General features: G+C 38.2%; 1 protein-coding gene across 4 annotated transcripts in view; it reads left to right on the top strand.

Moving 5' to 3' along the window:
- The window catches only part of SLC16A9 (solute carrier family 16 member 9), a 63,278-nt gene that overhangs the window by 40,593 nt on the left and 8,782 nt on the right, over positions 1-13,903 (top strand). For 3 of the 4 annotated variants that reach the window (XM_036829201.1, XM_036829200.1, XM_036829202.1), the window contains one exon: positions 2,753-2,896. The exons of the other annotated variant lie outside the window; for it this stretch is intronic. In XM_036829201.1, the coding sequence (XP_036685096.1) occupies positions 2,753-2,896 (144 nt within the window). The remainder of the gene's footprint in view (positions 1-2,752; positions 2,897-13,903) is intronic. 4 annotated transcript variants of the gene reach the window in all.

Raw genomic sequence — 13,903 nt, forward strand, 5'->3', positions numbered from 1 at the left:
TTAGTGGTTTTGTTTTCTTTGGATAAATACCCAGGAGTAGAATTGCTGGATCGTATGGTAGTTCTATTTTTAAGTTTTTGAGGAATCTCCATATTGTTTTCCATTGTGGCTGTACCAACCAGTTTACCTTCCCACCAACAGTGCATGAGGGCTCCCTTTTATCCACATCCTTAGCAACACTTGTCATTTGTTATCTTTTTGATAAAGGCCAGACAGGTGTGAGGTGAGAAGTTTTTAAAACCAGTTTTCAATTTGCTGTTTTCATCTGTCAAAGAACTGCTCATTTCTTCCTTAGGCTTAATTTTATTCAAAGAGTCATGTATTAGGCAAACATGATTTAAGAATGTATCACAAAATTGATGATAATATTATACATTTGATAAAATAGTGGTTTTGGTGGTACATGCTGTGAAAATTATTACCCTTCACCCCACCCCCATCTTCCCAAACTTTGAGTTTCCTTGTAGAGTTAACATGCATTAAGGAGCATAAATTTGAAATCCTGCTTTGAGGATGAAACTTGAAACTTTTCAAGTATGCCAGTAACAATATCTATTTCAATTCCATGTGCCTGTTAAATTTGTAAACACTGACTGTCAATGTCAGTACAGTTTGGTAAACAGCATAGAAGGGTCATGACTTTATGATGTCAACATCCATTTATGAAATTTGACTCTTAAAATCATTTCTATTTTTGAAGTATCTAAGTGTTTCTCGTTGGGTATACACATAGCTCAACTGTCAGATAAGTTTGGTCTTTCAAATGGATTTTCCTCCTAAAACACTGGAGTAGAATATTCTCCTCTGTCATGTAAATATATCAGTCTGCTCTTCCATACTGGCTCACACAAGAGGGCTTGAAATGACAGGGTCCAGTTTATGACCAGGGAGGAATGTGGGATGGCTCTAGGCATTGAAAGCCGGTGGTATCTCAGTGTTCATAACCTGGTCTTAAATACGTGCTTAAGAGACTCTCTGTTATTCTAAGAATGGGCTTGGGATCATCAGATCCTGGCTCCACCACTTACTAACAGTGAGACTGTGGATGGGTGACACTATCTCTCCATTTGAGGTTTCCTAAAATGTTTTAAGATATGTACAGAAAAGTGTGCACATCATGAGAGTATAGCTCAGTGAATTGTTTTTACAAACCAGACATACCCATGTAATGAGCACATTCACATCCAGAAACAGGACGTTAGCAGTACCTAGAAGTTGGGCTGTGTTCCCTTCTGGTTATAGCTTCCTACACCCTACCAAAGATCCACTATCCTGACTTCTGACTATAGATTAATTTTGTCTGTTTTTGTACTTCTTATGATTGGAATTCCACAATGTGTACTTTTTCTTGTTGTGTCTTTCACTCCACATACATTTGTGAGATACACGCGCATTACTGTGTGTAGCTGTAGATCATTCATTCTCGTGGCCATATGATAGTCCATTGTATGAATACACCAGAATCTACTTATACCTTCTACTACTGAAGAACATCTGGATCTGTGGGTGATGGCTACTATGACTAGTTCTGCTGTGACCATTTATGTCCATGACTTTTGGTGTAGGTGTACATAGAAGTAGAAGTTCTGAGTTATACAGCGCTGTGTTCTGCTTTAGGAGATCACGCTAGCAGTTTATGGGAGTTGTGATTGCTCCACATCCTTGCTAACACTTATTGTTGTCTGTCTTTTGCCATTCTGGTGAGCATGCTTTTCAAAAATCGGGAATAATGATTTGTACCTTGAAAGGTTGTTGTGAACTCAATTAAGATGTTTCTCTTTGCTTTTAAATGTTGGGCTCTTTCTTCTAACCATGGCCATGGACAGCCCTTCTGAGCTTCAGTTTCCTTCCATGTAAATAAGACTGCTGGGCTGAGTAACCCTTCATGTCCTTTTATTTCTAATATGCTAAGCTCCGTAGTTGTAGATACTGTCAAGGTACAGTGCTAGTGAGAGAGAATTTCACTATCACTTAAATCCCAGTACATGAGCAGTTGCCCAATTCCGCATAGAACTGGTCCAGGTAATGGTCCCTTTTACCTGTCAGTCAACAGTGCACTTCCTCCCCCAAATTCCAGGTTACATGTAGTGTGTAGGGCAGTGATACTGACAAAGTCATGCCTGGGTGGGTAGGGTAGAGGCATTTGCCCCACCTGCCAAAATCTTCTCCAGGAAGGGAGTAACTACCCTCACTTCATCCCTTTATAAGCATGCTGTTGATAGCATTGAGTCTATCATTAAGTTTATTTTTATCATCAGTTATATGACTGGCCTTGTGCTGGATAGGAGCTCTGGGTAGAAAAGATGCATGGCAAGTACAGGAGACCAAAATCCTCAGAAGAGTGTGGCGGTTAAGGTGATGGACTCAACAGCCAGGTGGCCTGGGTTTTTACTTCTTAATTGTTACTCTGAGGGTGGCTGCGGCTTATTACTCTCATTGAAAATTTAATGAAGTCTGACTCCAGAGCCCCGATTTCTTAACTACGTGACCTTCCTCTTCTGAAACTTTAATCTCCTTATCAGAACGATGAGGATAACAAAAGCACCTACCTCCCAGGAATGCAGTGAGGTTATGATGAAGGGAGATTGTTTATGTGAAGTAGCAGGGTGTCCAACCCATAGTGAACACACGGCAGCTTATTATTGCTGTTGTTGTTTTACGATGGAAAGAATCATTTTAAATTTCGGACGGATGATAGGATGTGGAGAGGAGGTTACTATTAAATAAGTGAAGGTTTCATTTATGATTTTAGGTCCTGTGTGCAGCCTGTGTGTCTCATCTTTTGGAGCAAGAGCCGTGACAATCTTCAGTGGCTTCATGGTGGCAGGAGGCCTCATGTTGAGCAGTTTTGCCCCCAATATCTACTTTCTGTTTTTTTCCTATGGCATTGTTGTAGGTAAGAAACTTGGTCCCCGTGACGCTTTTCTGAGCTTTGAGAGTTAAATGTTTGACCCCTGTGACGTTTCTTATTCAGTTAATGTAAGGAGTGAAAGCGCTCAGGAATAATTCACTTTCAGCAACCGCTTCACCAAAAATGGTTGCTTTAGTAAAACATCCACCCAGTGAATCAAAATACTTCAAAGGATAAATGTGTTTTAACAATGCCCATTTTGTTTTCTTGCAAGGCATGGGGAGGTTTTTTTTTAATTTCAGCACTTGTCTCTCTAGCACAAAAAAGGAAAAGAGGGAGAGAAGCATGCAACTTAGATGTCACTGACACCTGCCACTTCTCACTGATGTACGAAGTGGTCCCTTTCCTATTGGGCAGTGAAGCAGGGCTCTGTTGAACTGTTTTTGTTCTAAACATCCTTGCGGTTCCACAGCACCTATCACCGGGGCCCCAATCACAAGGTGATAGCAGAAGTAAAAAGCAGATTTTAAAGCACATAATAATAATGATTATTTTTGTTAAAGGTAAGGCATGAGTGAAGAAAACTGAGTGGTGGGGATGATTAATGATGATCTTGGTTACCGCAGAGGAAAGGGTGCAGGGCTCAGGGCCTGAGGGCACTGGCAATTGTGGGGGGAGTGCTTCTGTGATGTATTGTACTCACTGTATTCAATGTCAAGCGTCACCAGACTCAGGATCCCGAGGAGCTGTTGGTGAGGAATTTTTAAAAGACTCCGACTTTCAAAGTTTCTTCTTAACGTCTGAAAGAACTGAATTTTTGTTTCTTTTGAATAATAAAAATTTATTTTGTAAATCAAATAATCACTTTCAAATGTATCCTCTATGTAAGTCCAAATGTTTAGGAATTAGAATTTTTTAATACTACACCAATGTTATCATATACAATTGGAGGGAATAACAGTTGAAATACAGTGTAGGCAGAAGTTGTTCTAGTTCTTCATATTCAATTTGAACAAATAGAAAAGTATATTAGTCACATAGAGAGAATGAAATATTTTATTTTAGATCATAAAAATATTATGCCCACTCTATTATACAGTAAAATGTAATTGAATATTTGCTTAAGTAATGAAAGGGTTAAGAAATGATTTGGGGGCTTCCCTGGTGGCGCAGCGGTTGAGAATCTGCCTGCCAATGCAGGGGACACGGGTTCAAGCCCTGGTCCGGGAAGATCCCACATGCCGCGGAGCAACTGGGCCCGTGAGCCACAACTACTGAGCCTGCGCGTCTGGAGCCTGTGCTCCGCAACAAGAGAGGCCGCGATAGTGAGAGGCCCGCGCACCGCGATGAAGAGTGGCCCCCGCTTGCCGCAACTAGAGAAAGCCCTCGCACAGAAATGAAGACCCAACACAGCCATAAATAAATAAATAAAAATTAAAAAAAAAAAAAAAAAAAAGAAATGATTTGGGTTATAATCAGAGGGACATAAGTTATAAATCTGTAGAAAGATTGATATTTTCCAAATGAAATTCTGATAAAAGGCTAAACAGTTTCAAATATTTTATATAAAGAATGAATTATTCCTGATCAACATGTTTTTGCTTTAGTGTCAGAAAAGTCACAACACATTTGATAAACGTATGTTAAGAGCCAGTTTTCTAGGCATGAGTTCCGTAGTACCATCTATATGACAGTTGTTCAGAAATGATGGCAAAATTCTTAGAACACAGCATATTAGGGTGGAGGAAGAGGTGCCTGCCATTGCTGACACAGCTAATTAACAGGAAGAGAAGCTGCAAAGGAAAAGACTGGAACAGAGAAGATCTCATTGCTACATGTGGCAGCGAAGGGAAAAGCACAGCTGAGCCGGGCACAACCCAGGCAGGGACACACGCTGCGGCTCAGGATTTTGTTGTTTAAATACTTCAGAGACAAATTCCAGCAAGAGGGTTGGTTTGAGTCAAGCCTGAAAGAATTTAATTTTTTTGACTACCAATATTCCTCTTTTTCACATGGGAATATCTCCCCAATAATAAATAATAGAAATTATAGCCGCTAATATTCCAGGAGGTAGTGTGTGCTAGGCTCTGCTTTATATGATCTCATCCAGTCTTCATGTGAGCCCATTTTACAGAGGGGGAAAGTGAAGCTCAAGCAAAGTGAAATTACTAACTAAAGCCACATAGGTAGGAGATTTGGAGTTGAATCCATTCAGTCTGACACCAGATCCTGACCTCTTTTACATATTTGTAATTATTTGTAGTGCTTTTAGAACTCTTAAAGTTTATTTTAAATTTAACTACATACCCAAATTCTACTCAGATCATAATCTAAATAAGCAGGTCACTTGTTAGTTCTTTGAGAACAGGTTATATGTTTGATATTTTATATGACTTATTCCCTGTAGTGCTTAATACAGTTTAAACCTATACATGCAAATATGTTGCTCTCTGGTGTAGAATTTGAAGGTATTCATTGAATAGTCATCTTGCATTCTTGTCTAAAATCATGAAAATAAAAAGGTAGATATCTGTGTTTGTGTATGAGCATCGGATTATTCCTTTTAGGACAAACCCCTTTTTTACATAGAAAGTTGAATCATTATGCCATCGGCATGATTTGGGCATTTCCCCAAAACTTTGGACTAAGCGTTTAAAATTTCATGGGGTTTTACTCCTTCTCATGGTTTCAAGGTTAAGGTATAGCCTTTGTGAGTACATATCCAAAGTTGTCACTGACTTAAAAATTGACCCAAAGTGAGTGATACCATAGTATTTGTATTCCCCATAGATAAAAATGAATTTTTAAAAAGAAAAAAATTAATGTACATTGTTTAAGATTTTATGTACATTTGATTGTGTTGGAAGCATATCTAAAGGTATATAGAAAGAAAAAGACAAAATTGGGTAACTCCCATAACTAAATTTCAGAATTTCTGTAGCAATGGAGAGAGCTTTACTAACCTGTGAAACTGATTTTGATTTGGCTTATGGTGTTGGAACCTTTCAGTAGCTAACCCTGCCCCTTCTCCCCATGAACCCGTGATCTTCTGTTAATGAGATAGGATTTGATATTGGCCTTGACTTACTCTTCTGGCTGCTGCTGGCGGTGGTGGGCTTACAGGGCTTCCACTTGGCTTTCCCCACTATGGTAGCTTTTACTTCACTGGCCAAAAACAATGTAGATAGAAGGTTATACCAACTACTATGTTCATGTGCTCCCGTTAAATATCAGGAACTGGGGAAATGACTAGGTTGGGCCCATGGACTCAGTGGACCCACTGTGAGCCAGACCTGGGCCATGATCCCATATATTACCTGGCCCTCATGTGACCCCCCTCTAAGGGGAGGCCATGTAAGTGCCTCAGGCCCCTAGTTAGCGGTGCCGGTTCATTTCCTGTGTCCTACAGTGCTCAAAAGACATCCCACTGTCCCTTGTGTATGATACCTAAATAAGTGATCGTAGTTTTCTTTGGGGAAAAATTTATTGTCTATATATTTGCCATAGTGTTTTTTGCAACGTCCTTCCTTCTGGAATCCTGGCCTTTCCTTCACTTAATGGAATCTGGGTCAGAAAACAGGCTCACGTCTGAAGATTGTATATGACTCTGATTTGGCAACAGGTTCTGAATCCCTGTGACTAGGAGGAGATTGTCAGCTCATGGAGAGAGCCCTGGGCTTCGGGTCAGGAGACATAGGTCCTGTGAGCTTGAGCAAGCCCCTCGGTCTCCAAGAATGACTGTCTCTTCATCTGTGAAGGCAGACTAAGAAACCTGCCTCACATAGGTCTTGTAAGGACTAAGTGAAGTCGAGCAAAATAAAAATAAGATAAATGAAAGAGTTGAGTTGGATTTCAATAGTCAAAAATCAATTTAATTTTAATTTCAATAATAATTTTACAGGTTCCAGTAATTTTAAATAATTTAAAAATTTTTTAAAGTTTTAATTTCAATACTTAAAAGTCACGCACTGTAGTAATTATTGGGCCCCTGTGAGCTACTTCTTGCTAGGAGATTATTAACACTTATTATCATGGTTGACTTCTTTGTGGTTTTATTTTGTCAGTAGGCTCAGAATGTAGGGCTCATGGAATATCAGTAGGGTAAATAAATGGGAATTTAATGAACAATGACACTTCCATTCAATGACTTCACCATTGGAAGTAGAGTATCCAGTTGAAAAGGAAGTGACAGGAAATTATTACACCACCTAAACTCCTCCCTTCTGTATTATGAATTCCTTAGAAAAAACAAGAAAGATTCAGTCTAATGGTAACATATATTGAGCACCCATTCTGTGCAATATTCTAAGCATTTTCCTCTCTGGAATGAACTAGATGGTCTCTTAAGATAATATGGCACAGGCAGGAGAAAGCACTAACAGTCCAGTTCTGGGGTTCGGCCGTGGGGGTTAATCTTATCTTACTCACTTGCCAGCCATGGACTGTAGACATGTCGCTTACATACTGCTTCCTCATTTTTAAAACTGAACATAATAGTAGTAACTACCTTCTAGGGTTTTGTGGATGGATGAGTTAAAGCAATAAATATTCACTAGCATCACCATCATTATCAGTTTTGTGACCTTGGAAAATTATCCAACCTCTCTGAGCTTCCGTTTGTATTGCTTATGAAATGAGACTAACGTGACTTCACAGAGATATTGTGACTATTCATGAGATAATGTATGTAGAGAGGCACACGGGTGTGTAATGAATATTTGTTCCCTTCCCCTTAAATTCCTTTCTGACCTCTTAGTTCAAGACCACAGCAGCAGCTTTTTGTAACTGAAGAAGCTCTATTGAATCAGAAATATTTGTATAACAGATTAAATAATATAGAGAAAGAAAATTAAAGTTATATGGTATGTTTATAATATAAAACATCAAAAAGAATACTGAAGTGTATTAGTTGGCATAATTCTGTTTTACCAGTTTTTAAAAAATACTGTCTTGAGAATATGATGTTATCTTGTTTGGGTTTTGTAGCTAGAATAAAATGGCAGCTTGCTGGTTTTCAAGTGACTGTATGTCATACTGCCAAACCTGGTAATTCAGGCTCCTGTGTTCTCAATAACTTTACTAAAATCGGGAAAAAGAAAATGTGGTGGGACGCTGGGAGGAGTGGGAAGAGGGGCCGCAGGAAATATGCCCTTAATGACTTGCTCAAGCTTCTTCCCAATTATTTCCCTTTGCTTTTCTGAAAAGCACAACTCAAAATCAATTTCTTGCTTTCTCTTTTCTTCAGATTATATTGTTCCTTAGCTACCTGATTACTGTTTTCTTAATAATCTCTTCTTGATTTTGGAAACATTCAATTTTCTCTTCCTTCCTTTTCTTGGTAATATCTGCATAGTCCATTGAGCTTCAGGAGGGCATAACCCACTTTCATAGACAATCTGATTCTCCTTCTCTAGTGACGGCAAATGAGATAAAAGTTGTTTTCTGGATATTTGCTTTAGCAGGTAGTTTTATAAGCCCTTGTTTTTTGTTTGTTTTTAAGAGTTGTGCCATTAAAGACCGCCTTTTGTCTCTCATGGGTGTTAGTTATAAAAAGGAACTATGATTTTCTAATTAGTCTGAGGCTAGAGCTATATACAATACCATAATACTCAGGTGGAAAAGTGAAAAAATATTTCAGCACAATGACTATTTTTGGGTACTTCGTTATATTCCAAGCCCAGATACTGAAATCTTTTACATTTTTTATGTCTCTTAATCTTTACAACTATCTTATGAGATTGTTTTAAAGATGAGGAAGCTGAAAGTCACACAGCCAATAAGTGATAGAGTTGGCATTTGAATCCACGCCTGCCTGGTCCCAAGCCTGTGCTATTGACCAGCCAGTGTCATGTTCAGGGTGCTCACGCTAAGCATATAAAGTTTGTGCTTTAATCAAACCAGTGTCAAAGCTATATGCTTTTGTAAAGCCATGTCAATCAAAAAGCTAGCCAGTTGCTTAAACTTTCTTTTTTAATTAATTTTATTTATTTTTGGCTGCGTTGGGTCTTCGTTGCTGAACATGGGCTTTCTCTAGTTGTGGCGAGCTGGGGCTACTCTTCGTTGTAGTGTGTGGGCTTCTCATTGCGGTGGCTTCTCTTGCTGCAGAGCATGGGCTTAGTTGCTCCACGGCATGTGGGATCTTCCCGGACCAGGGATCTAACCCGTGTGCCCTGCATTGGCAGGCGGATTCTTAACCACTGCACCACCAGGGAAGTCCCTGCTTAAACTTTTAAACTTTTTCCATACAGATGTTTTAGGCTAGAAACATAAACAGTAATTGCATTTGGATGCTCTAAACTTATCTTTTTCAGCATCCAAAGTTCCATCCTCACAATTTTATTTCTAGAAGTAGATACTTCTGGAATATTATAGGCAATTGCCTACCTTAACCTTTGGTCAAGATGATAAATCCTACTGGCTCAGCTATTCTAAGAGGTGATCAAATACTTGGTGCAGAACATAGAGAAGGGAAATTCTCCCAGATGACCAAGAGGCAGGTCCAAGAGGCACACACAGTGACCAGCTCTTCTGGTTTGCCCAGGACGAAGGGGTTTTCAGGATATGAGACTTCCAGTGGCCAAACCAAGAAAGTCCTAGGTGCTATACCTAACCCCTATTTTACACATAGAGTCTGGATTCTGTAAGTTTACCCTCATCACTTTTTAAGATTGCCATATTAGAATGCACTATTACTAAAATATTCCCTTTTCATAGAGATAATACTGCAGGGAGAAATTTTCATATATAAAAGTAGGGGCTTGATAGATGTCTGTTTAGTTATATACACAAAAATATGTATATAATGAAAGAATATTTAAAAACAATTCATAGACAATTTTCAAAATATGTACACAGTTTCCAATGTTTACCGCTTGTCTGTTTTGTGTGATTTTATTCATATGCTGTTTCCTTAGAGATGCTTGCTTTATATTTCTGAATTAGATGCATTTTATCATATTAGAGTGTTTTACTTCAGTTATATTTTCTTCTTATATCTCTCTTATCAGTTTAATTGATCTGGGTGTTTTTTAGTTACAGACAGAGATTAAGAAAAATGAGGAACTGAGGCTGTTTAGTGTGATTTGCCCAAACCATCATCCTGTAATACATACACGTTGTAAATTAGTTGTATCTTTTTTTTTTCAAGCCATATAATTCTAATTCTGTATTCTAATGATGCCATCCTGTTACATGAATTATTGTGAAAGTAAAAAAGTCTTAAATATTTTTACAGCTAAGATTTATTTTCTGGCCTAAGTAAAAAAAAATCAGCATCATTTAATTGTAAGGCAGATGTAAAGATATTTTTAAAAAATATATATTCACTCACATACAAGCATACATACATACCGTGTGTGTGTGTTTGTTATATGAATAGAGAAAATGAGACACAGAGAGGAAGAGAAAAATGCAAGAGAGAGTGACAGCCAGAGTAAGAATAGATAGAAAGGGTTGAAATTAGACAATGTGACTTAACACTGGGAAATTCAAATGAGGTTTATGGGAAAAAGTAGTAGAATAACTTTAACACTCTGTGCCAGGCTCAGACCTGGAACCAGGATACTCAGATGAATAAGACACAACCTGCCCTCAGGTAGCTCGTTGTCTAGCTGGGGGAGGAGACTTGTACATATGTAACTTGTAACACAGTAAAATAAGTGCAATTATAAAATGAAAGCAGCATGCAGTGCGGGTATAGTATGTATTTGTGAGAGAGGGGCTGCAGAAGAAGACTTCATGCAGGAATTGGTGCTTGAGCTGAGTCTTGAAGGGCGGGTGGGATGTGATCAGGTGGGCACGGGTTGGAAAAGGAGTGAGGGTGGTGGGAGAAGGACATTCCAGGAGCTCGAATGCTCAGAGGCATGAGATACAGTGGATAATAGGGGTCTTTTCAGAGATATTTGTTTAAGGAATGCACATGTCACGAGGGGACTTGCAAATATGTCAAAGCTTGGTTTGCAACAGAGACCCGATGATGGAGGGTTTATTTGGACTTTATTGCAGGAGAGTAATGTGATGAGAGCTGTATAACAGTGGGTTAGACAGTAGATTGGTAGAAAAAGTACTGGAGGCTGAGATGGTGATTAGGAGGCCATTGTTCAGAACAGAAAAGATCTGGAGGAGGTGAACTGAGGCAGTGGTAGTTCACACGGTGGGAGGTTGATAATTGAGGCAGTGGGAGTGATAAACAGCGTGATGTCTGGTTTGATGGGAGGAGATCAGGGAAAAGAGGCCTCTGAGGTTGTGGTCTCACCCACAGTATGTGGAATGAAACATAAGGTATGGAAAGGAAATGCTAGAACAGGTAAATATGTTTAGTTTCACCTATGTAAGTAAAGGAAAATAATTATATTTTGCTAATGATTATGCTTTGAATCGTTAGTAGTTTAGGTATTTCATTTTAAAAATGATTATGCTTATACTGGAGGTCGATTCTCAAAATTTTTTCATTGGTAGGAGTCTGATCAAAAATGATTGGAGGGGCTTCCCTGGTGGTGCAGTGGTTAAGAATCCGCCTACCTATGCAGGGGACACAGGTTTGAGCCCTGGTCAGGAAGATCCCACATGCCACGGAGCAACTAAGCCCGTGCACTACAACTACTGAGCCCGCGAGCCACAACTACTGAAGACTGCGTGCCTAGAGCCTGTGCTCCGCAACAAGAGAAGCCACTGCAATGAGAAGCCTGTGCACCGCAACGAAGAGTAGCCCCCGCTTGCCGCAACTAGAGAAAAGCCTGCGCACAGCAACAAAGACCCAATGCAGCCAAAAATAAATACATAAAATAAATTAAAAAAAAAAATTATTGGAGACCAGGGAAGTCCCTGGCGGTCCAGGGGTTAGGACTCAGTGCTTTCATGGCCGTGGCCCGGGTTCAATCCCTGGTCAGGGCACTAAGATCCCACAAGCCACGTGCTGCGGCCAAATTAATTAATTAATTTTTAAAAATGATTGGAGACCAAAGAAGGCTTTAAGGAAGTGGTTTCCAAGCTTTATATTCTTGGAACCCTTTGCACTCTTTTATTTAGGACCCCCAAGGAACTTTTAATTATGTGGACTTTACTTATTTATATTTATTCTGTTAAAATTTACTGTATTCAAAGGTGAGAAATTTAAAAATATTTGTTTAGTAATTCATTTAAAGATAATAATAACAAACCCAGTACACATTAGCATAAATAACATACTTATTATGAAAAATAATTCTATTTTCCAAAAGAAAAAGTTTAGTGAGAAGGACGGCCTTGTTTTACATTTTCGCAAATCTCCTTAACGCCTGGCTTCGTGGAAGACATCTGGATTCTCACGTCTTCTCTGTACTCAGTCTGTTGCAATGTGCTTTTTTGGTTGAAGTTTATGAAGGCAATCTGGTCTCACACAAAGGAAAAGGGAGGGGTTTTCAATAGTCTTTTCAGGTAACTGTAGAAACTCTTCTTTGATACTGTCCCAAAACTTGATGTATGATAGTTTTCCAAGGGTTAATTGCAATATGGAACCTGAAACCACATCAATATACTTTTCATGCTCTGTAATATTAAATCAATTTGTTTATTCTGTAGTTTGAATAGGTCAGCATTCAAATCTGATTTTGTAACATCATGAATTGGTTATGTGAAAAATATTGGTTCTCTGAGTTATGCAAGAACTTTAAAATGTTGACACATTTTATTAAACAACAGCTAAAAAATCACTTTTGTTAGTATCACCAATAGGCTTATCAGAAAATCTTTATGTGTTGGGAAGCTGTCAAATCACGGTGTTGGATAAAAGTTTCCAAAAATTCTAATTTTTGCTGGAAAGCTCAAATTTTATCATTGGTAACAGTTATTGTCAGTTATTTTCCTTGTTTGTTTTCAAGAAAATGTCTGCCAAATACTCAAGTCTGAGTAACCATAGTTTGTGTCTGTCAGACATTCCTTCAAATACATACAGGGTTGCATGGAAAAAGTGGCTACTTTAGCTGGCTACTAAAACAATTGCGTAAGTGCTTTTCCTTGGCAACAATTGTAATTCAGATGAAGCATTTTTAAAAAATTTGTTTGCTTCTACTGTGAGTGAGTGGTGATGAAACATATAAGGTATGAAGTTGGATACCAATATCTTGATTTGTACTAAGGCTATTGAAGTTTTTCTCACCATGTCTTTTGCACCAATAGCATAAATGTGAACACAGTGAAAAAAGCAGGAAACATGTCAGTATCATTATGAAAATAGTTTTGACTTCATGGACTCCATTGAAAGACCTTGAGGACCATCTTTTTAATAACTGGTGGCTTAAGGTCATCCTAATACAGATGTGGGAAAGCATCATGTCACCTTCTGCTTTTTGAAAAGTTTAGAGAAAAAGCATTTCAAATTTCTGCTACTTTAAAAAAAATGAGATGATCTTATCTGAAACCCATGGCCTTGAAATAGTTTTTTAAAATTTCTTTCTTTTCAGTCTAAGGTAAAATGTTTAAAAGTTACTGTTTTAACTTTTCTAGCATTGGCATTTAGTAATCAGAAATGCCTTTTTTTTTTCTTGTCTCTAATGCCTACCATTTGACAGAGCCCTGACAACCAAATCACACAAAAGTAAATTCATTCCCTCTCCAAAGGCTTTCTGAAATAGAGTTTTAGTTAAGGGTGACATTTTTTGGCTTCACAAAATTGATCGTTCAGGAACAGGTCTTATTTCATCGAAGTATATTATATGTAATAATGATAAATGTATAAATCAATCCAACTCATGTTTTAATGAGATAGTATCTCTTCCCTTAAATCATACAAAAGTGTGCTATATTTTAAAAGGTTTATTTAAAGTATAATTATTTTCATCTATCTCATTTCTTTAAGAATACTTTTTAATGCAATCACAGATGATCATCTGGGTCCTGAGTTAAATGCTAATTTCCTAAAATGTTTATGCATTGTATTTGTTAAACCCATGTATTCTTTCTAATGATAGTCCAGGTCGCAATTTGAAAGTAATGAAAATGACCTTAATAACTCACCTAATGAGTCATAGTTAAAATTAGTTTTTAGATGACGGCTTTTGTGTTGTTTATAGGGTG

Source organism: Balaenoptera musculus, chromosome 16 (assembly GCF_009873245.2).
Source record: "Balaenoptera musculus isolate JJ_BM4_2016_0621 chromosome 16, mBalMus1.pri.v3, whole genome shotgun sequence".
Classification (NCBI taxonomy): domain Eukaryota; kingdom Metazoa; phylum Chordata; class Mammalia; order Artiodactyla; family Balaenopteridae; genus Balaenoptera; species Balaenoptera musculus.